A 20,924-nucleotide genomic window follows, 5' to 3' on the forward strand; every position below is an offset into this window, starting at 1 on the left:
TCTCGGTTTACTCTAGAATAGAGTTGTGAAAAGATCGAGTGTCAGAACGTGCTCGCACTATTATTCTTTTCTAAGTCTCACTTTGTGTTATGTATCAACTCACCGAGGATGATCTTGACGATTCCCCCGATCAAGATACCCCTATCATCCGAGCCGCGGCCAAGCGGGACTCAGCTCTACTGAAAGCCCTTTTGGTCCGTCATGCAGCATCAGGTGCAGAAAATGATATGACCGAGCGGGAACGCCGTCAACTGCAATACCTAGGGCCAAGTGGAGTCATGCCCGTGCCTGCGTACCTATCGCCTATCATATCTGCCACCAACGCCCGTTTGCCGCACAACGTCCGTCTTCTCTTAGCCGCAGGAGCAAATCCAAATGGCATAGACCTTATTAATATAGGGGACTATTCAGTCCGGTATATCCGCGGCCGCCATTTCAGAGACGATACAAATAGCACCGCGGCGTGCAAGCTTCGGGCCTCCGTTTTAGCATATGCGCAACAGAAGGGGATAAGTCACCAAATATGTCCCTTGACCCAGGAGGAACTTGATGAACGGGCTCATGGCTTTCCTCGCTTTTGGACGGAACCGAATGTTCCTGGTCAGAGACTGAGATCGAGCTTGAAAAGGGCGTTGACAGGGCTAGAAACCGCGGCCAGGGCTGGCAGTCTAGAGATTCTTGATATGCTACGTGCGGCTGGCGCTGATGACTCCGCATGGGTGCAGGAAGTCTCATTAGGCGAGAAACAATTTCAAGTTGACGATGCGGATTGGTCCATATCATTTTTGTCTACATCGTCGCCTGTCCACGAGGCCATTGCAGCAGGTCAGCAACCTATACTCCGACATCTACTTTCTACCTGCGGGTATTCGCCCAATTATCGCCCATATGCTGCACCAACTGTCGCCCTTCCACCACTATCTTACGCCATTGCTCGATGCGATTTGAATGATTCTGGGGTACAGAAATGTCTGGTCGATCTTTTGTCTCACCCCAGGTTAGATGCGAATTTACGTACACCAATCTTTGAAGTCCACCCTCTCCACTTCGCAACTGCGCACCATAACCCAGAGCTCCTATTATGGCTCGCGGCCTTTATTCCTGGTGGGTACGGATCTGCAGGTACCACGTCACTAGGGCACACTTTACTTCATATCGCTGCACTTCCTCTTACAGCCCATCAAATTGTGACTCGCAATCCGGATGTAGCAAGGAGCATTCACTGCGCTCGCACGTTGGATTCAAAATGGAGACCCCATAGGCTGCCTAGTCCACTTCACATGGACTTCTCTACACCCGAGGGGGTTGCCTACCCAAATAGTCCAATGCCCATGACAGTTGCGCAACAGCAGGCACAACAGGCCACCATCAGGATTTTGTTAGAATGGGGAGGTATCGATGTCAGAGCAAAAGATGTGGATGGGAACACCGCTTTGCATTATCTGGCAGGAACGTTGAACATGAGTGATATTACACTTGCCATGGTTCGCGCAATGAAGGGTGGCGAAGAAGTATGGCAAGAATCCAAAAATGGCTATGGGGTAACTCCGAGGTGGATGTGGGGAGAATACGGGTTGTGCTAGGCTTGATCCCTTTGCGGTTTGAACCGAGATAACAGAACGCTAAATGCCAACCTTTCGGAATGTCTTCAGTCTGGCCGTTTATCGTTGTGGTCTTGTGATTTTTACGCCCGTACATCGGATGGCATCAGCCACTCCCGCTAGAGATATGCGAAAAGCAAAAACAAAAAGAAAAAAACATACAACAGTGAGGATTCGCTGGTGGTCACCCACCCAACTACTAACTCACCGGCGTGTGGCTTGAGTACGGCTGAGCGGACGGGAAGCCCTATTTTCCACACCCTATGGTCGTATGTGCTGTGTTATTTGTGGGAGAGAATTATAGAATGTAATTGTAGAGCGATAGGACGGAAAGGCGAGCGCGCTATAGATAGGGTGAGAATTGGGGCGAAAATCACCCAAGTCGCGCGACCACTACATTAATGGCCCCTTCTCGTACCGTTCCCCCTAGAACGCTCTCTTGGCATTTGTACATAACTATAAGTAGAAGCATCATGCAACCAATTTTCTTTTAAGATATCTTTATGGTCAGCTCGTCTGCCTTACGTTCTCAATATGATTAAGCTCCGGTAGTATTAGGATAGTCAAGTCGTGCTCGCTTATGTTGTATAGATGTTACCGTCTCTCCGATCTAGGTTAATAGTGGGCACCGGCGGTGGTGTACCTAGTAAAGATGCCGATATTCGCCTACGCGACGTGGTTATTAGCATGCTAACTGCGACCTCTAGGGGCGTAGTGTAGTATGACTATAGGAAGACACTTCGTGATGGATGTTTCGAACGCACTAGGTGGAGAATAGATACGTCTTTGGCCATCCTTCGTGCCTTTCCGGCAACATCGTCGTTTAAACTCGGCTTTGATTTCACCATATAATTCCTATCCACACATATACCTGTACATACGACCATAGGGTGTGGAAAACAGGGCTTCCCGTCCGCTCAGCCGTACTTAAGCCACACGCCGGTGAGTTAGTAGTTGGGTGGGTGACCACCAGCGAATCCTCACTGTTGTATGTTTTTGAATTTTTGTGTTTGTCTTGTTGAGTTAATAGAGAGAGTTACATGCCCAGGTGCACTAGGGCTTGCCACCACAAAATTTGCTAACTGCAATATCTTTATAAAGGCAACATAGACTCATAGCCTAGGGCCCGATCCCTGCCTAAAAGCATTTCAAAAGAGCAATGTGATTAGTCTACGAAGTACAGAATATTTTATAATACTACTAATCAAAGTCTATATATAGTATTAAAATAGGGATATGCTAACGACCGTAAAATCGCGAATCTTAATATGACCTTCCCGGAAGGAAAAAGTACTGATTAGATTGCTAAAGCTAGGGAGAGATATATATTGAAGGATATTAGAACTTTAGATTGGATATACCCGACGCTTTATAGCGTGTTAAGTGCTTACTATAAAATTTGTTAAGTCTCCTCGTTGATCGGTTTGCCATACGTATGTTTAACTGGAGAAATATATTCTTTGTGCTAGCTAGACGCTGCCTTCTCTAGGTCATCATTCTTAGTCGCAGAGCTCTCGTTGCAGTATTCCGACACCTTAGATATCCTAATCTTATATCAAGGCTTCGAAAACAATGACCGGTGGCGTTAAACCGGAAGGGCTAACACTAAACCCAAAGGAGACTCCACTGTAGCGGTCGTGGTTAGAGACTTTCCAAATGATATTTTGCCATGAAGATGTAATTCAAAGAGCTATAATAGGCCGGCAATATTTGAAATAAACAAAGGTTTGAGAGAATCAATTCATTCAATATAACTAACTTTCGTCCTCCCAGTCTTTCATTTCGAAGGACGTCATATGCTTAAGAGGACGTGAGAGCTTCAGCCAAAGTTCGTTATCCGGATCATCATCTTCAATATACAAGTAGCCGGTATCCGCGCTATCGTTGTAGATTCCGCTGCATTCGTCTTCAATCTTCTGCGCAGTTTCAAATGACAGCCACATGTATCTCTCCACAACTCCCGGGTCAGCCGGCTGACCGCCATAGATACCAGGAGAGTCCCATTCGTCCCTGGGATGCTGTCCGCAAGGAACAACCATATCAGAAAATTGGATAGAAGAATGAGCAAAAGAATCTCTGGGCTCCAAATCAGGCTGTAAACTTGCTTCCACGGTGGTATCGTAAGGGCCGAACTCCGAGATCACTCTGCTTCCAATGGAACGCTCCCTGACAAATTCCTCTAGATATTTGAGGTAGAACGGGTTTCTGCTCTGTTTAGCAGCCTCGAAGAAGGACTCGCGTGGAGGGGGCTTCAATGACCTGAAAAGCGATTTGTAGTCACAAAGTATGGCGGTGATCGCAATCTGGTGTCTCATGGACGGACACTTGCTAGCCAGCTCACGCAAAGTATTCTCATGAGGCCTTACCGGCCACCAGATAAGCCAAGGGAGGCAGTCAGAGTCATCGTCCAGGTCAGAGATATCATTGTTCATGATTTTGCGAGCATTTATCGCAGTGCGAATCTCGCGACACTCGCGCTTATTGCCTTCGCTGAGCAATTTACCTGGGAGAATGATTCGCCCAGGGTTGGTTTCTAGCTGATAAGCCCACCATCGGGCAAAGCTTGTATGGTGATAAATCCCACGAAGAATACAATTGTATTCAGTTTCCGTTCCGAGCCTCCGTGGGTGCATCAATCGAGCGTATCTATCCACATTACCCTCCCATGCAGCCATTTGCGTTGGAAGGCGTTTGTCAAGAACTGGAAGATCAGGCGGAAGAGGCATCCACAAATGCTCAGAATCTCCTGGGCCGAGTTTCGCACCTGGGCCGAGTATCACATCGTGATCTACTTTGCTGATTCTTTCTTTCAACCCAATAAATCCATCTTCCTCAATGTCGATATCATCTGCAGTTGTATCTGGCAAATTCTTGGGAGGAAGAACACGCCCGCCCAAAGCCCGTCGGGGCTTCATATTGCCGTTTAGGAACGCGGGTGCCTGTGGGCTTTCAAGATTAACCGTTCGAGTGAAATCATCCATAACAGCCCATCTTTGAGGGGCTGACATGATGATTTTGTAGATGTTGGCGTCTTCGGCAGCATTGCGGGCTTCTTCAGCAATAGATACGTCTGGCAGAAGATCCAATTCTTTATAAAGATCCGTATACCAAGCAGCAGCACATGCGCGGCCGACTTGATAGCGCATCGATGGATATCGACGGGCAAGCTCGCGGTAGGTTTCTTCCGATGCAGGTTCTGGATACCAAATGCAGTATGGCTCAGTGGCAGGATCTTGCATGTCGGGGATGATGTTACTCATTATCAGGCGAGCATTGCGGGCGCGAGAAAACTGATGAGCCTGGCTATCGTCGCCGGAGCATAGCTTAATGATTGCGGGGCTTGTTGCAAATTGGAGTGAATCACGGATCCCACGAATGACTGCTCTGCGATGCCAAAGAGGGGTCACATCGGACGGGACTTTTCCCCCCTTTATTGCCGCGACACACTGATCGAGGTCGTATTCAGCGGGTTGTTTCTTGCCCGTGTGGACTGGTAGGTCCGTGGGGGAAATGACAGAGCTTTCCCCTGCAACCTGGGTAGTTGCCATGAAGATAAATAGCGCAGGGGCGAGGCTGATAATTGTCGGAAGGGGGATGAAAGAAAGAGGGGAAAGGCAGATTCTTGAAAAAGCGGAACGCGCTGCCGCAGGGTTTTATAAGCTAGGCCGACAGTAAAATTGGTACTTGAAGCGCTTTATGAGACTTATCTCCCTCGGATTTCTGGTGTTTGATTCTTTGTCTTATTTGTCACGTAAATCAGATTGGCCTGTCACCCCTTACATATCCAGCTACTAGCTAGATCTGAGGCTATTCCTACTGCCTAAATAGGCAATTCTCTAAGACAGGCGGATGTAAGTTGAAGCTTCGTTGGACCAAGGTCTAAGTATTTTTGATGTAGGGCCCGGGGGGATGCTGGGCTTTGCACTACTGTGCATTGAAATGCACACTGTCCGAGGATATTGATCGATGGTTAGATTAGATCAATACAGAGTCCCCAGGCCCAACCTGATAAGATCTACAGTGTAAACGAGATCATGGAAGTTGTATTGTGCAGAGTGTTGAGCTATGTAGAGAGGAAAGGAAGGATAGTAGTGAAGTATATATATGGGGAGAAACGTCATGTGACACTAGGGAGATTCAACAATCCCGGGCAACGAGTTAGTTGCCACTGCCCTCTTAATAAGCCTGATTCATCCAGAACCTACAGTCAAACCAAGCGAGATAACTGTCCAGGCACTCGCAGAGTGACCGGTGGGATCACAAGACACCCCTGCTCCGATGAGACCCTTTAACTCAAACGCAGCATTGAGGATTTTTTGCCAAATATGCCGAATGTGAATTGCGTCCCTAGAGAGGAGCTTAATACTGACGCAACCCTTATTCTGGTACTCCTGGTATTTGGTCTTAGTGGATTCAATGACTTCGTCGATGGCATTCGTCGGCTGTGGATAAACTTCTTTGCCCGAGCCATTCTTCGGTCGTAGAATATCTTGCTGCTCGTGAAGTAGCTTATCAAAGGCAGCTCTCCATAGGTCTTGCGGGGGAGATGGATCCTGTGGCTGAAACTGGCTTTCTCTGGCATAGACAGCTAACGCACATTCCGAAGCAGAGGAGCGGCTGGCACGTCTTGATGAGGTTCAGCAATGGTATCTCGAGGTCTCTTGAACTTCACTCCTTAAGATGAGATAGATATCTTAGAAACGAGAACCGTAGATACTGTAGAGTCTTAAGCTGTGAGAGTCCTGTTGTCACTAAGTGAAGGTCTGTAGAAAATAATGATGCGATACAGATGGAGAATCAATGGAGAAAACACTCTGTGGATTGACTGTCTCGCGCTAGGAGAGGAGGAAGAGAAGGAAAGGAGAGAGAGCGCTATCAAACTGTGGGTTCTATTACATAGTGATGCCTCAGGCATCCAACAATAACCAAGACGAGGTGGTGAAACACTATTTACGCTCTTCGACCACGCCCGCTGAGCTGAATCTGCGCGGTCCTTTCACTAAGGACTGGACCAATCATAATGGGACACGTGGTGGGCTTTCGGATCTATCACTCCCATTGATTATGCATTATCTTAGGTAGCCAAGATTGTTCTAGATACTCACGGCTTTTTTCTAATCCCCTAAGATACTGTACTTTTTCTCAACCTGTTCTATCCATTGCGAAGGGGCATAACGGCCAAAGGTCAAATGCCTGATTTTCCAGGTTTGGTGCCTTATATGCCTGATTAATGCCTGATTTTAGACCGCTTTTGACACCGCTCTATACAGTGTATTGTAAATTGAGGCTATTCGCATCGTACAAATCTCCATGTTTTAAAATTGAAGCTTTTCCCGCTGTTCAAATTCTCGTTTTTAAAGCTATTCCGACCGTATAAAACCCCTTTTTCGCCGATTCCAAAGCCGAATTATGCCTCCACGGATTGATCTTGAGCCTTATAAAGCCGAAATACTCGATCTTCTCTCTTAGCATACCTATAAAGCTATTCGGAGCCTCCTATAAGACAAATACCACGTTACTATTAGCCGGTCGGGCCTAAAGAATTGTCTTCGAGAATGGTAGGCTATATCACGTACGAAGAAAGCCGATATCTAGGATCGTGTTAAAGAACTCCTACCTCGTTATAATATATATGATATCCTTAAGATTCTTACTATAGATAGTACGCCTTCTTTAGAGCGTACTATTCGTCGAATCCGGGGTGATCTTAGTATTAAACTCCGCCTCTCTTCTAATAAGCGAGAGTAATAGCTCTCTGACGTTAAAGCTATCCTAATTAGTGAGTTTATTATTAGTGATATTAAGGACTTTAGGCGCCGTGCTCTTTATTATTACCTCTAGGCAATAGGACTATACTATACTAAGTATTCACTTACTCCTTTCTTACCTTTCTAAAATAAATAAGTACTAATTCTTTTCACTTCTTAGGGCCTAAATCGAGACCGTTTATTACCTCCTCCGTCCTAATACTATCTAAAGATAGCTCCCTAGCCGATAGCGCGAAAGAGTTAACTATATCTTACTAGGGCCGAACGATATATGGTATATTAATAGGTATATAAAGCTTAAACCGTTCGGTATTAAGATCTATACTATAATTAATAGATACTCTCGGTATATTCTCTAGCTATACGTTAGAGTGAGCGCTCGTACTATAGTTAGTGTTTAACGCTAATATCTTAAGGCCTTTATAGAGTATAGCTTCTAACCTAGGCAAGTTATATCTACTTTAGTTAATATTAGCTATACTAATTGATTAATATAGAAAGATCCGCTCCGATCGAGGTATAGAGACTATACTTATTACTAATAGATAATATAAGCTTCGGAAACTAGGAGATCCCTTAATATAGATCCGGGATTACTATCTCTATAGCCGGAGTGTTGATAATTAGCGAATTGAAGGATAGTAGGGTCTTCTATTAAGAGTAATAACTAGTCTCTTCTATATAAGTGAAGTAATATATACTAGATCTATATACTAATTTCTATCTTATTAGGAGTATTTTAAATGCCTCTAGCGCGAAAACCTCTTTATAAAAGACTATATACCTAAATAAGTCTCTCTACTTACTATTTATATACCGCTTATTCGATACCGAGTCGAAGTATATACTAACGAATAGAATTATTATCTTATTTAAAACTAGCCTTACCGGCCCTATATTATAAAGGGGAAGCTAAAGATAAATTAGAAATACGCTAATATACTAGACCTATACTATCCTATAAACCTAGATCCTACTTCTAAATAGGGACTACTTCTCTAGAGGTTACGCTAAGATATATAGGATTAGGATCCTAATAAATATCTCCCGCTATCTATACTTACCTAGTGTCACTAGTAGCTTACTAAAATTAGATAGTAGCTAGTAGAAATACTATTTAACCCTAACGATCCGAATCCAGCTCTTTATAGAGAACCTCGAGAGCTATACCGAGTGGTATATAAAGCACTATAGGAGCGAGTATTTATATACTAGGACTCCGGCTAAGATCTAATTCTCGATATTTATATAAAGCCGTGGGGTGTAGCTAATTAGTAAGGTATAGCGTAGCTTATTAGCGAGTAGAGCCTAGATGTCTCGGGGGGTATAGAGGGTATGTAAATAGTGTCTCGGGATTAAAAGATAGATATAGTTATTACTAAAATATAGAGTTTTTTATCCTTATTTTAAAACTAATTGACTTCTTATCTTCAATTAACTTCTTATCTTCAATTATCTTTAGTATAGCTATACCTAACACTGACTTCCTAAATGCATTTCTTACCGCTCTCCGGGAAGTAAGTTTAACAACGCCTTTACTAACGCTAGCGCTAACGCCTTCACTAGCGCTAGCGCTATCGACAGCGCCGCCACCTCTATATACCGCAACCCTAAGCTAGTCAATAAGCACTCCGTTCTTAGGACTCCGTGGTATAGTTAGTAGCACCCGCCTTATATACTAGCGCTAGCGAGGTTAGTAGTAAGCGGAAACGGAGCGAGATATACCAATTACTATAACATTTTATCTCTAAGAGAGACTAGGAGAGATAAATCCGATTCCTAATAGTAAAGTACCCCCTATATTATTAAGAGTAATGGCTAATCTATAGATTTAAATAGCTTTAATTTCGGTTCGGTTCCGTCCCTCCTAATATATCGGCGATATTAACTGGTTTATACGGAATAAGCTACTCTCTAAATTACCTAGGATCGTTAGTTTTACGCCGCTACTAACGGATAAATTCTATCTAGCCGATATAATAATAAAGGCTAGAAAGAAGCTTATTCCTCGGTGGATCTTAGGAATTAATAGAGATTTTAATAGGACGATAAAGCAATTGGTCGAAAAGATCCCTAGTCAACCAAGGCTATATATCGTTATTAAGCGGTATAAAGATAAAGCTAGATCTCTACCGAGGCCGCTATCGAGCTCGCTACCGAGGCTAGAGATAGGATCTCTAAAGCCGGTAGTATTAGAATCTCTAATATAGTTAGCAAATATAATAAGGCGGCGGAGGCGAGCACGATCCCGATCCGAGACTATAGAACTAACACACCGGAGCCAGCGGAGGAGAATACGAAGGGTATAGGGATAGAGATAAGGATATATAGGGACTTATATATTATAAATAGCTTCAAAAATAGAGATTTGTATGGTATGAATAGCTTTAAAAATGGAGATTTATATAGGTGGGAATAGCTTCAAAAATGGAGATTTGTATGGTAGACCTGGCCTCAGCGCTGGAATTGGATGAATCTAAGGGTTTGCATAGGTGGGAATAGCTTCATTTTGCCTGACATAGAGATTCGTATAGTAGACCTGGCCTTAGCGCTGGAATTGGATGAATCTGAGGGTTTGTATGGGTGGGAATAGCTTCATTTTACCTACCAATTTTAAAAGGCATTGAACATGGCTACCTTACTTATTAAGGGCTCTGTCATAGTAATTCAGGTATCTTCATTTTCTGCCAGTCTAAAATCAGGCATAAACCAGGCATATAAGGCATCAATAGGGGAAAATCAGGCATTTGACCTTTGGCCGTTATGCCCCTTCGCAATCCATTCTATATCTACAGAGCCTGGGAGTACCCGTGGTTTCTGAGACTTGGCGCTCTGTCTGACCAGTAGCGTCTGCCGAGTGGGACCGTCAAATTTGGGTGCCAATCACTCTATCTAAATGTATCATTACTAGTATTATTGGCCTTTTGTTTACCATGATTCGTGGAATGACATGTTCAAATCCATGCAGTATCCAATTTAGTCGCGCCTGACCATTTTGCATTTGGGTGTGTAAAGTCCGAAATCCGAATAGTAAGCTGGCTAATAATAAGCGGGCGAAATTATAAGAGTCCTAACCAATAATATGCCTCTAGATTACTATGGCTGGAATATCCACATATCCTCACGACTCTCTTAACCCGACTTAGACCATCCTGTCTAACCTGATACAACGTTAACTAATATTGCACCTAATCTTCGACCTTGGCAGCTGAGGCTCATTTGTGACATGATACAACATACTACACTAACCATATACGAAATAGCTGGCGCTGTTGGATGCAGTCCGCGAACAGTGACTCACGTCCGTTCAAATATGAAGCAGTATGACGTAGGTGGGTCTACCCCCGCCATAGCCATCAAGTTTCTCGCCACCTGGACAGCGCACCGTTGGATTAACATGGTATAGTTCCGTACATAGATTTTGGTTGTTTTCTTTTGAAAAGAAAATAACTTACTTAGAATTGCCAATTTTAGTACAATGGCATCGTCTGGCTAAGCGCTTTGACTCTCAACCTCAGCTGACTTGGGCGCCAAACAGATAGCGTTAACTGGCTAGAGTGACGAAATGTATCCCGATCTAGCCTCAATAGAATTAGGCTGGAAGTACTCTCGCGCCATGAAAGCCTCGGCGCTACAAGCTGTTTCCTTGCCAGCGGAGATATAAGAGGGCATGGACAAGCTCATAATGTGCGAAACTCACAAATCTCTATAGTATTCCATTGGCCTTGAAGTACTTTTGTCAATAACATGCAGATCGGTTATAGCCCCGGTGACATTTATACCTGCATCAGACTTGCGAATGATCTGCGGAAACGATTCAAATATGCACCGTCGCAGTATAGGATCATTTCTGAGGAGTAAGATATCCACATAGTCCCAGTGCGATATTAGACTTACGCCAGAACAGAGTCGAAACATTATCAAATATATTCCAATCTATAACAGCGGAGCATCATGATCATCATTTGAGTGAACAGCAAAAAGATACTCTCAGTGACATTACAAAAAGATGCCAACTTATCCTGGGGGAGGTTCGAAAGAAACTGGACTATTACGCGGAATTTGATGGCACCAAGAATTTCCTCGGCGCAGTGCAGCTATTTTGGAAGCGCTTCTTATGGGACGAAAAAGAAGCCACAGGATTTCGAGAACAGATTCGTCAAAGGGTGAATGACCTAACTCTGTTATTGGGACACCTGAATTTGTATGATCCTTGGCGAGGTTTGAGTTGGATAGTTCTAACTATAACTAGGCAAGTGATCCAAGACACCAAATATCTGACAATTTCCAATCGGAAAGGAGTCGAACAGATCGTGCAGCATGTCAATGAGAAGGACCGACTTGATCTTATGAAGTGGCTCTCTCCGATCAATAGTGCAGCAAAACAAGCCGATACTTTGAAGCTTCGGCACAAAGGTACCGGGCGATGGTTCCTCGAAACGGACGAATTCTCCATTTGGTTCAATCAAGCTCAAAAACAAAGGGAACGACGCACCCTTTTCTGTCAGGGTGCTCCGGGAACTGGAAAGACGCTGATGATGTCCACTGTGATTGACGAACTCCGTCGTCGCATACGGCATGATAGTAAGATCCGGTTGGCATACTTCTATTTCGATTACCGTGAGGAACTTACAATTGAGGAAATACTCGCCAACCTCCTCAAGCAACTTATCCAGCACGCAATGGTACCACATCGACTGAAGTCTCTATATGAGAGTCACCGGAAGTACGAAACTCATCTTACCTTGGAGGAGATCTTGGAGCTCCTGGAATCTACAATTTCGGAATCTTCGAAGGTGTTCATCGTCATAGACGCTTTGGACGAATGCCGATTACCTCACATCGACCAACAAGAATTACTCACTCGTATCTCTGAGTTCCAAGATATTCACAACTTAGGCTTCCTGGCCACCTCCAGAGACAACCCAGACATCTCAGACATGTTCCCGAACTGTCCACGTCTTAGGGTTGAAGCAAAAGACACGGATATTAAACCATTCGTGGAAACCTCTTTAAATCATTTCTGTTGCGTCAAAGAGTCACCGGATCTACGGGAAGAAATAGTCGCGGCTATCATAAATGCCGCTGATGGGATGTGAGCAAAGCGAACCTCGGTTTCCGGTTATACAAAACTAACGATACGCCAGGTTTCTCCTTGCCAGTCTACAACTCGGCTCCTTAGAAAAGCTGTCTCCAGATGAGGTCCGCACACAACTAAAAAATCTCCCTCCGGCATTGGATGAGGCATACTCAGAGACCTTGGAAAGGATCGAGAGCCAATCTCATGAAAATGTCCGAAAAGCCAAACAAGTCTTGCTCTGGATAGCGTGTGCATCCAGGCCATTGAGCCCGCATGAAGTGCAGCATGGCATAGCTATCAACGTCGGGGAATCTAAACTTGGCAAAGGGAAACTCACCAATATAGATGACCTGGTTTCCCTATGTGCAGGTCTGGTCAGGGTTGATGAGCAAACCGATGTTATTCGATTGGCCCATTACACTACGCAGAAATACTTGGATGACAAACGAGAAAGATATTTTCTGGACCCGCACTCGCAAATTGCCCATAAATGTCTCGCCTATCTCTGTCTGGACAGCTTTCAAACAGAGCCCCCTGAGTCGCGTCGTGAATACCTAGCTCGTCAAAAACAATATCCACTGTATGCGTACTCCGCTGAAAATTGGGGCTACCATGCGCGACAGGCATATGTCAGTGTTGAAGGGATGGTCAAAATATTTCTTCACAATCACCTCGCACTCAAGAACTCCCTTCAGGTTCTGCGGGTAGATCACCTTTTCCCAATATACAAGAACACAATCCTGAGCAAGTTTTCGGCTTTGCATTCCGCTGCGTGGTTTGGGCTTGACGAGTGCATCTTGGATCTTTTGACGGACAAATCTGTTATTGATGATATAGACGATGACGGACAAACTGCATTGCACTGGGCTGCCCGAAACGAGCGAATCAGCACAGTCGAACTCCTCCTGCAACACGGTTCCAGGCTCAATTTGGTAGATAAAGAAGGAAAAGGTGCGATCCATCATGCTATCAATAAAGGGGAGGCACGTTTGCTTCGAGTTCTTGGTGACAATGGCGCAAACCTGGAACTTGCGGACAACAGAGGTCAAACACCTCTCCTAAACGCAGTGGAGACCATGGCAGTGGAAGCTACGCAGATTTTATTAGAGATGGGAGCTGAAGTTGGGGCTTTAAACCTCATGAAGCAGAATGTTCTGCACTTGGCTGCCTTAGGTGGGAAGGATGATGCACTCCAGGTGATAACCTTGCTCTTCTCTCACAACGGTTGTCCAAGCCCTGGTGTAACCGACTTGGATAACATGACACCACTTCATTATGCTGTGGCCAAAGGTCACCAAAAGCTCGCCAAATTGCTACTTCAGAATGGAGCAGACATAAATTTTGGGATCCAAAGGAACTGCGCAGGCTACCCAATGGGGAATCACCATAACACTTGGGGTCTGACCCCGTTGCATTTTGCTGCACTTGCAGGAAGTTCAACTATGACCAAGTTCCTTCTCTCCGAAGGTGCAGATGTGAATGCGCGCTGCCAATATGGGGATACCCCTTTGCATCTCACTCTCCGCAAGGCTGTGTTGGATCTGGACAGGATGCCCTCATCAAGTCCTTCAGACTTTATGTGTGGTAGCATCCCCAGAATACAAGATGCGTGGTCTGACGGTAGATGGAAAATTGAGTGCCTTAAGGACTTGATTGACGACCATGAAAGCGAAGAAACCGCCGAAATATATGATATAATCTCTGAAGAGCGAATGAAGGTTCTCAGGTCTATCGTGACGCACCCCGACATCGACGTTGACTTGGGAAATCTCAATCAAGAGACCCCAATGCACCTTATTACTATCGACCAACATGATTCTATCGCTGTTTTTTCCCAGCTGGCTAAGAAGTCTCCACGGACGTGTATTCGCAACATGCAAGGACAAACCCCGTTACACATTGCGTGCCTCAAAGGGGATGAGAAGATAGCGCGCCAACTTCTACGTTTGGATTCTTCATCCGCATTCGAGTGCGATTTACAAGGACACAACCCTTTGCATTGTGCCATCCGCTCCGAAAACAGGAAGTTGGTGAAAGCGCTCCTAGGCCATTTTGACAAGCAAGGTCGGAGCGCGCGCACCGAGGTGGATGGCAAAGGGAACAATTTGCTGCACTTCTACCTAGAGGACACGTTATGTTTCCCAAGAATGGTTCATTTCCTTATGGGTTATGGAGTGAACGTGAACCTTCTTAACGCTGAAGGGGATTCGCCCCTCAGCATGTATTTACGGTCATTCCATTTGGGGAATAAAAAGGAAATCTGCGAGCTGCTGATAAAAAACGGTGGTGATCCGCTATGGAGAAACAGTCTGGGAGAAAACCTGGCTCATGTCCACATGCATTCTTTCGTGGAGGATTGCGAGGTTTTCCGGATCTTGAAACATTCCGGTGTCGATATATTTTCCAAGGACCACAGCAACAAGAGCATACTTCATCACGCAGCAATACATGGTTCACTTGGCGAAAAAGTGGTAGTCGCCCTGCATGACTACCACGGCTCGGACCTTTATCTGCCTGATATTGATGGAATGACACCGCTTATGTACGCAGAAAAACGTGCCAGTGAACAGATTGAAGATGAGAATTTGGTTGGCGAAGGCAGCCGAATCACTCTAGAGTTCTTGCGAAAGATGGAGCGAAACGTATTGGAAGCCGAGGACTAGGTCGAAAATTGAGGGAAAACCATGGCCTATCCCACGAGAGATTCGATCAAGAGATGCAGGCTTGCATGCGTTCTCCTGAGGAAAATCGTGGTCAATCCTGTGAGAGATTCTAAAAATAAACAGAAAACCGTGGTCAAAAAGAAAAGCCAACGTAAATAAGCAGAAAATTGTTTCTTTTGACTCTCATTTGTTTGGAAACAGTCTTAGCACAACTTGGCACCATTCTCAATCGGCATGTCATCAAAAGTTCCTCTGTTTATCTTTAGCCATAATTCAATTCGTATCCATGCGATTGCACCTTAAATTGTTTCTACAGTCATTGAGTCCGCCGTTTGGAAATTACTGGTAGGATCTCACAAACGTACTGAAAGTCAGAGATCATGACAAGTATTTAGGAAAAAGCACATATCTGATAAACATGTCGCCGATCGAGAAGAGGGTGTCTTGGCCAACAAAAACCCGGGTTAAACGGAGACCCTAGTTTGACACCCTGTTTCAAAATGGATAATGCTAGCTTGCTAGTGCACATAAGTACACAAACTACCTAGGTATAGGGCCAAACCAAGCCAAGGATGGTTAGCCTTGACGGACTGAAGCTGTTTATAGGCTCGACCGGACCAGCCAATCTGCATCCTGATAGATGTGCTCGCATGCTGGTTAATGCGGGCCGCATCACAAGGCGTAAATGCATCACGATGAAAGCGTAGAATAATACCCTTGTCTAGCCCGGGGCCTAAAAAGGCTCCAAACCCCGTGCACTCCATCCAGCCCCTGAATTCAGCCAGTCAGAATAGTTTCATATTTTATTACACGATCGCTCTCTTTATATTTTGTTTTATAAAAAGTTAGCTTCAACATTTCCAACGGGGGCGCATTGGAGATGTCACCACTTATTCTGTCAACACTGTTCGGGGGCATCATATCGTGGCTTGTGTATCAAAGCATTCAAGCTCATGCCTTGTACAAGGTTTGTTGGACTTTATGAAATTAAAATCGTGATGATACTGATAAAACTAACATTTCTTTTCTCATAGTCAGATCAGAATTTCGGTGCCCAGCATGGTTGTGGTCGGGCCCCGAGACTTCGAAATTGGTGGCCGCTGGGGATCGATCGTCTGATCCAAATTTGGGCAGCCGCCTATGAACAAAGGCTGATGGATTTGTTTAATTTCCATTTTACGGATGTTGGAACGACGTTAGAACAGAAGTTCTTAGGTACAATCGCGTATGGAACGACCGAGCCAAAGAATTTAGAGGCCATGATGAGTTCTAAACTTGATGGTAGGAAGCCACCTTCTTGACCCCTCGATTCAATGTGCAAAAATCAAATGATTATTCAAAAGATTTCAACTTTGGACTTCGTCGTCAGATTTTTTTTCCCTCTGCTTGGAGACGGCATTTTCACTCAGGAAGGAGCTTCCTGGAAGCATTCTCGAGATCTCCTTCGTCCACAGTTCGCAAAGCAGCAATACCGAGATATGGACATTTTCCGACCCCATGTCGACAACCTGCTCGATCACATACGCGCTAATGAGGGCGAAATCGATCTTCAACCATTGTTCTTTAATCTCACCCTGGACACGACCACAGAGCTTCTTTTTGGGAAGTCCGTTGATAGCCTTAAAGAGGCTGGTAACTCACGAGGGGCAAAATTCGCGAATGAATTTGACGTTGCTCAAAACTACGTTATTCAGCGGTTTCGTCTGTTGGACCTGTACTGGTTGATCGGTGGTCGGAAATTCCAACGCTCGTGTGCTGCTGTCCATGAGTTTGTGGATGGAATTATCGAGGAGCGAAGTCAAAAGCCAGAGGAAGACACAGCAAAGAATGACCGTTACTTGTTTTTCGATGCTATTGCAAAGGACCCAAAGCATTCAAGCGATAGGAAAGCTCTGAGAGCCCAACTGGTCAATATGTTGCTCGCTGGCAGAGACACAACCGCGTGCCTTCTAAGTTGGACATTGTGAGTGAAGACCATCTTTTCTATGGGTTAAGTTAAATTATTCTCTAACTGCCTTCATTTAATTCTAGCTTCTTCTAGCCGAGCATCCCAAATGTTCTAGCCAAGCTGAAAGCAGAAATTACCTCAGTGGTGGGATCTAGGACAGAGATCGATCGACAAGACAACAACAAAATGACGTACCTTGCAAGGTTTCGAAAGAAAGTAAGACCCGCCTCCCGGCTTTCATGAAGTTTTGATCGTTTCGTGGCTGATGATTACGTTGCTAATAGCCCTTCGACTTTATCCCTCCGTGCCCGTCAACACGCGGACTGCTCGAAGAACAACCTTTCTCCCCACGGGTGGTGGTCGTGACGGGACCTCACCAGTACTGATACGTAAAGGCGAGAATGTAGCATTCTGTGTGTACTCGATGCATCGTTGAAAGGACTTATATGGAGAGGATGCGGAAGAGTTTCGCCCAGAACGCTGGGACGAAGATTTGACCGAATACACCAAAACATGGGGCTATTTACCCTTTAGTGGCGGTCCTCGAATCTGCCTAGGGCGTAAGTGAACTTCTATTTTTTTTCCCCTGTCGATAAACTGCTAATTTTATTGGCCCCGTAGAGCAATTCGCTCTTATTGAAGCATCTTACACTACAGCTCGAATTCTGCAAGAGTATTCCGGTATTCACCTAATATCCACAAAGGTCCAACAACGTACGTGGACTGGTTGGTCCACCCATCAGACGGAAGGAATTGAAAAGATCTCTCAGCAGAGGCAGAAGGCGACATTGGTGCTATCATTAGGTGAGGGTTGCAAAGTGTCATTGACACGCTAGATTCCAGAGTTTCATCATGCTATCAAGCGAGCTGAGAATTAAGAGTCGTTGAAACAAACTCGGTTCGGAAACTCAAACCAGACAGATCCTAAACTATGATTGAGGATCGAAGCTAGACAGACGGCTCGTCAATGTAAGTACATATACATTAAACAATGGATCAGCCCTTTGCCCTCATCAAGGAACGTACTTGCAGACCCTATCGTGTGCACCTTGGGTGCCTAAAATCTGACACGGCTGGCCTTTCGTGATTTCTCATGCACGCCATGCAGCTAGGTGAGACTACGTATGTTTCAGTTGCCCAGGTGACAACCTATTGTAGAGAATTACTCGGTTCGAGTTCTTGTCTTTGCCACTTCTAGGTTGATTGCGTTTCTCAGGAGATTTGTTACCATGTCATGATTCAATTTGCAGCCGACCGGCAGAATGTACGGAGTATTAGAAAGTCGGCTAATCAATCATTATCGAGAAATTTCGTGCTAATTCGTTTCTATAGAAGACCCTCAGGGGTTTACATCGTACAGAGTTCATTGGCTAATTCTACTGTGATCTGCAGATCTGCAAACCACTATCCATTCCCAAAACCAGTGGCTCGGAGTCCGAGGCTCCCGACCATGTCTAAGATGGACATCTTAGATCATGAGACGCTCGACCTGGTTCTTGATAGCACGGATCTGAGCAGTCAGGTCACTAGCCTCGTTGGTAGTGATAGAGGCAGCAATCACGGGGCGGGAAACACCAGTAGCACGGCCGAGAGCCATCTTGCTTGGGACATAAACGTAGGGAACCTAATATACCTGGTTAGTCTAGGTTCTCGGCGCAGGCTTCTTGCATGTTTGACTCACGTTCTTATCCTCAGCCAAGAGGGGCAAGTGAAGCACGATAGCAAGGGGGCTAGTATCCGCGGCCATGATGACAAGTTCACTAGTACCCCGGTTAAGGGACTTGGTACACTCGTTAGCGCCCTAAGAGGAAGGTTAGCTTAAGGCGGGAATCAGTTACAGTGAGGCTTAGGTTAAGTCGTGCTTAGAAGCCGGCTGGAGCGTACCTTCTTCAACTGACGGTAGTGAGCGGCTTGCTGCACAAGGTCGAGGAGGCTCTGGGAGAGGGCCTCATCGGCGATGGGCCATGCTGCGCTAGTATCTTCGGCCATTGTTGTAGTTGAAAATTCAAAAGCCAAATCTTCAGAGATGGCTCACTCGGTGGATCACAGCCGTGTATTAATTCAAACGGAGAATAAGTGGTATATAGATTGAAGATAAGTCGAAGGTGATCGAGAAACTTTTTGAGATCGGACACACCGCCTGCTGGATTTGCACCTCTTTTTGCACCCGGCGCTCACCGCTTTTGTCTTATTGGTCACCCCTCATGAGCCATGGATGGGCATAGTACAGAGGAGATGGACACTTGACACCAAATCAATGGTTCTGCTCAGGTTCAACGAAGACTCACTTATTGTCTTGCATTCAGCCTTTTCGTACCAACGAGACCGCCAGGGCTTAGTCAATATGAATAAGTGACGTACGATGCCCAGGTGAATCCTAGGTGTAGTGATGGAGCAGAGCAATGGTCAAAGCCTAGGGGCTTTCTAGGTTGACTCGGCTTGTGCTAGATCTAATTTATGCAAGTCCAAATGTTCGCGTGGAATCAGTCTATGAAAATTCATAGTTCCTATCCGGACTGAATGTTCTCGACCAGGGATCTAAGCCGAAATCAATATATACAAAGAAATGCGTCTCATGCTTGTTAGCCATACACTAATATACAAGGATCCAAACAGCCCCGTCTCCAACGCTTTTCTTCGCAGGATGAGTAGATAGTGGAGAGATACTTTTATTCAGCCACCTGGCCGCAGAAAGAGACACGCCGGTCTTGGTACCAGCCACAAGAACAAATCCGCCATCCATAAAATACAATGCTCTAAAAACACAGGCTGTGAGAGGCGGGATTAAAAAACGAGTAAAGAAAACAGGAACCTCTATGACATGTCGTTTGAATATGATGACCAAAGCCGAACACTCGAGAAGAGAGACTCAATGTGGGGATGTCGTTATGAAGAAAGAGATGGAAGGGAGAATGTTGAGGACAATCGAATGTAGATAGGTCGATTGTGATGGTGAACGGGTAGGAGAGAGAAGTTAAGCCACAGCCTTGTGCTCGGATGGAGGAGGGGGAGGAAGCTGTTTTTGGACAACCCGTTAGCAAACACGTCTTGACGAAACGGATCAATTCGAGGGCAAAAAGTCATACCTCGAGCTTTGTGTTATCAGCCATCATGCGTTGGAAGCCAATACCGACACCCTCAATCACAGCAAGGAAGACGGCACACATGATAGCGGAGTTCCGGGCGGCCTTGTAACCACCACGGATAGCGAGGGAACCACCGGTGAAGAAACCAGCGATGATAGCATTATAAGGATCTTCCTTCTTGCGAATTCCCTTAATCGAACAGTCGTAGATACTGAAAAGTCCTCCCCAGCAGCCGAAGTTACCACCGAGGACGGGCGCGCGCGCCTTAATAGCTGTGAGAGCACCTATCCGGCGCTCACCGTAGGGACTATTGCGGAAACCCTTGACACCGTGCCAAACGGCACCACCGATGGCACCCATGCAGAATGCACCACCGAAGTCGCTGAGTGCAACCCAGGGGCAGGGATCGCGAGTGTGATCCATGATGTGTGAATGAGCCGGGGTATGAGTCGGGGATGTAAAGGCGGATCGGCTGTATGGAGACTAATTGCGAAAGGTGTGAGGGTATAAGTCGAAGCCTGGCAAAAAAGCCTAAGAGAAAGCGAGTTGTGAAAGATGTGAGGGTAGTTGAGGTTGAAGATTGACCCACGCGATAACAAAATAAAGACGGAGGACTTTTTCTTTCCCAGGTCGGGGTGCACGTGACGAGGCTCCGGTCGCCACCGAACTCTTTGAAATCTACGATCTCCTCCGCATTTATTATTATCTTCGCTTTATCATTCGTTCGGGTTAGGAATCCCCGGATTCCCTGCCCAGGGACGAGAATATCTCGGCCACT

General features: G+C 45.5%; 7 protein-coding genes across 7 annotated transcripts; 4 read left to right on the forward strand and 3 right to left on the reverse strand.

Annotated features, from left to right (window-relative positions):
• Positions 1 to 89: 89 nt before the first annotated feature.
• On the forward strand, positions 90 to 1,583 carry N7519_008518 (uncharacterized protein; the record flags this gene model as incomplete). Its single annotated transcript, XM_057295294.1, has 1 exon — positions 90 to 1,583. The coding sequence occupies one exon, from the start codon at positions 90 to 92 to the stop codon at positions 1,581 to 1,583; it is 1,494 nt and encodes a 497-aa protein (XP_057143176.1).
• Positions 1,584 to 3,355: 1,772 nt separating this feature from the next.
• N7519_008519 (uncharacterized protein) lies at positions 3,356 to 5,149 on the reverse strand (the record flags this gene model as incomplete). The annotated part of the gene is made up of 1 exon (XM_057295295.1): positions 3,356 to 5,149. The coding sequence occupies one exon, from the start codon at positions 5,147 to 5,149 to the stop codon at positions 3,356 to 3,358; it is 1,794 nt and encodes a 597-aa protein (XP_057143177.1).
• Positions 5,150 to 11,116: 5,967 nt separating this feature from the next.
• On the forward strand, positions 11,117 to 15,112 carry N7519_008520 (uncharacterized protein; the record flags this gene model as incomplete). Its single annotated transcript, XM_057295296.1, has 3 exons — positions 11,117 to 11,226; positions 11,277 to 12,464; positions 12,517 to 15,112. 3 exons carry the CDS (start codon positions 11,117 to 11,119, stop codon positions 15,110 to 15,112), a joined length of 3,894 nt encoding a protein of 1,297 aa, XP_057143178.1.
• Positions 15,113 to 15,980: 868 nt separating this feature from the next.
• N7519_008521 (uncharacterized protein) lies at positions 15,981 to 17,153 on the forward strand (the record flags this gene model as incomplete). Its single annotated transcript, XM_057295297.1, has 4 exons — positions 15,981 to 16,079; positions 16,147 to 16,393; positions 16,456 to 17,075; positions 17,144 to 17,153. The coding sequence occupies exons 2-4, from the start codon at positions 16,391 to 16,393 to the stop codon at positions 17,151 to 17,153; spliced, it is 633 nt and encodes a 210-aa protein (XP_057143179.1). The 5' UTR covers positions 15,981 to 16,079; positions 16,147 to 16,390.
• A 172-nt stretch (positions 17,154 to 17,325) lies between these two features.
• On the forward strand, positions 17,326 to 18,012 carry N7519_008522 (uncharacterized protein; the record flags this gene model as incomplete). The annotated part of the gene is made up of 3 exons (XM_057295298.1): positions 17,326 to 17,475; positions 17,500 to 17,620; positions 17,682 to 18,012. 3 exons carry the CDS (start codon positions 17,326 to 17,328, stop codon positions 17,894 to 17,896), a joined length of 486 nt encoding a protein of 161 aa, XP_057143180.1. The 3' UTR covers positions 17,897 to 18,012.
• A 516-nt stretch (positions 18,013 to 18,528) lies between these two features.
• N7519_008523 (uncharacterized protein) lies at positions 18,529 to 19,049 on the reverse strand (the record flags this gene model as incomplete). The annotated part of the gene is made up of 3 exons (XM_057295299.1): positions 18,529 to 18,684; positions 18,742 to 18,861; positions 18,945 to 19,049. The coding sequence occupies 3 exons, from the start codon at positions 19,047 to 19,049 to the stop codon at positions 18,529 to 18,531; spliced, it is 381 nt and encodes a 126-aa protein (XP_057143181.1).
• A 985-nt stretch (positions 19,050 to 20,034) lies between these two features.
• On the reverse strand, positions 20,035 to 20,569 carry N7519_008524 (Mitochondrial inner membrane translocase subunit Tim17/Tim22/Tim23/peroxisomal protein PMP24; the record flags this gene model as incomplete). The annotated part of the gene is made up of 2 exons (XM_057295300.1): positions 20,035 to 20,076; positions 20,147 to 20,569. 2 exons carry the CDS (start codon positions 20,567 to 20,569, stop codon positions 20,035 to 20,037), a joined length of 465 nt encoding a protein of 154 aa, XP_057143182.1.
• Between the last annotated feature and the right edge of the window lie 355 nt (positions 20,570 to 20,924).

The sequence above is a fragment of the Penicillium mononematosum genome, assembly GCF_028829835.1.
Source record: "Penicillium mononematosum strain IBT 11891 chromosome Unknown utg000005l:1.0-9366267.0:1.0-9372171.0, whole genome shotgun sequence".
NCBI classification, from domain to species: Eukaryota; Fungi; Ascomycota; class Eurotiomycetes; order Eurotiales; family Aspergillaceae; genus Penicillium; species Penicillium mononematosum.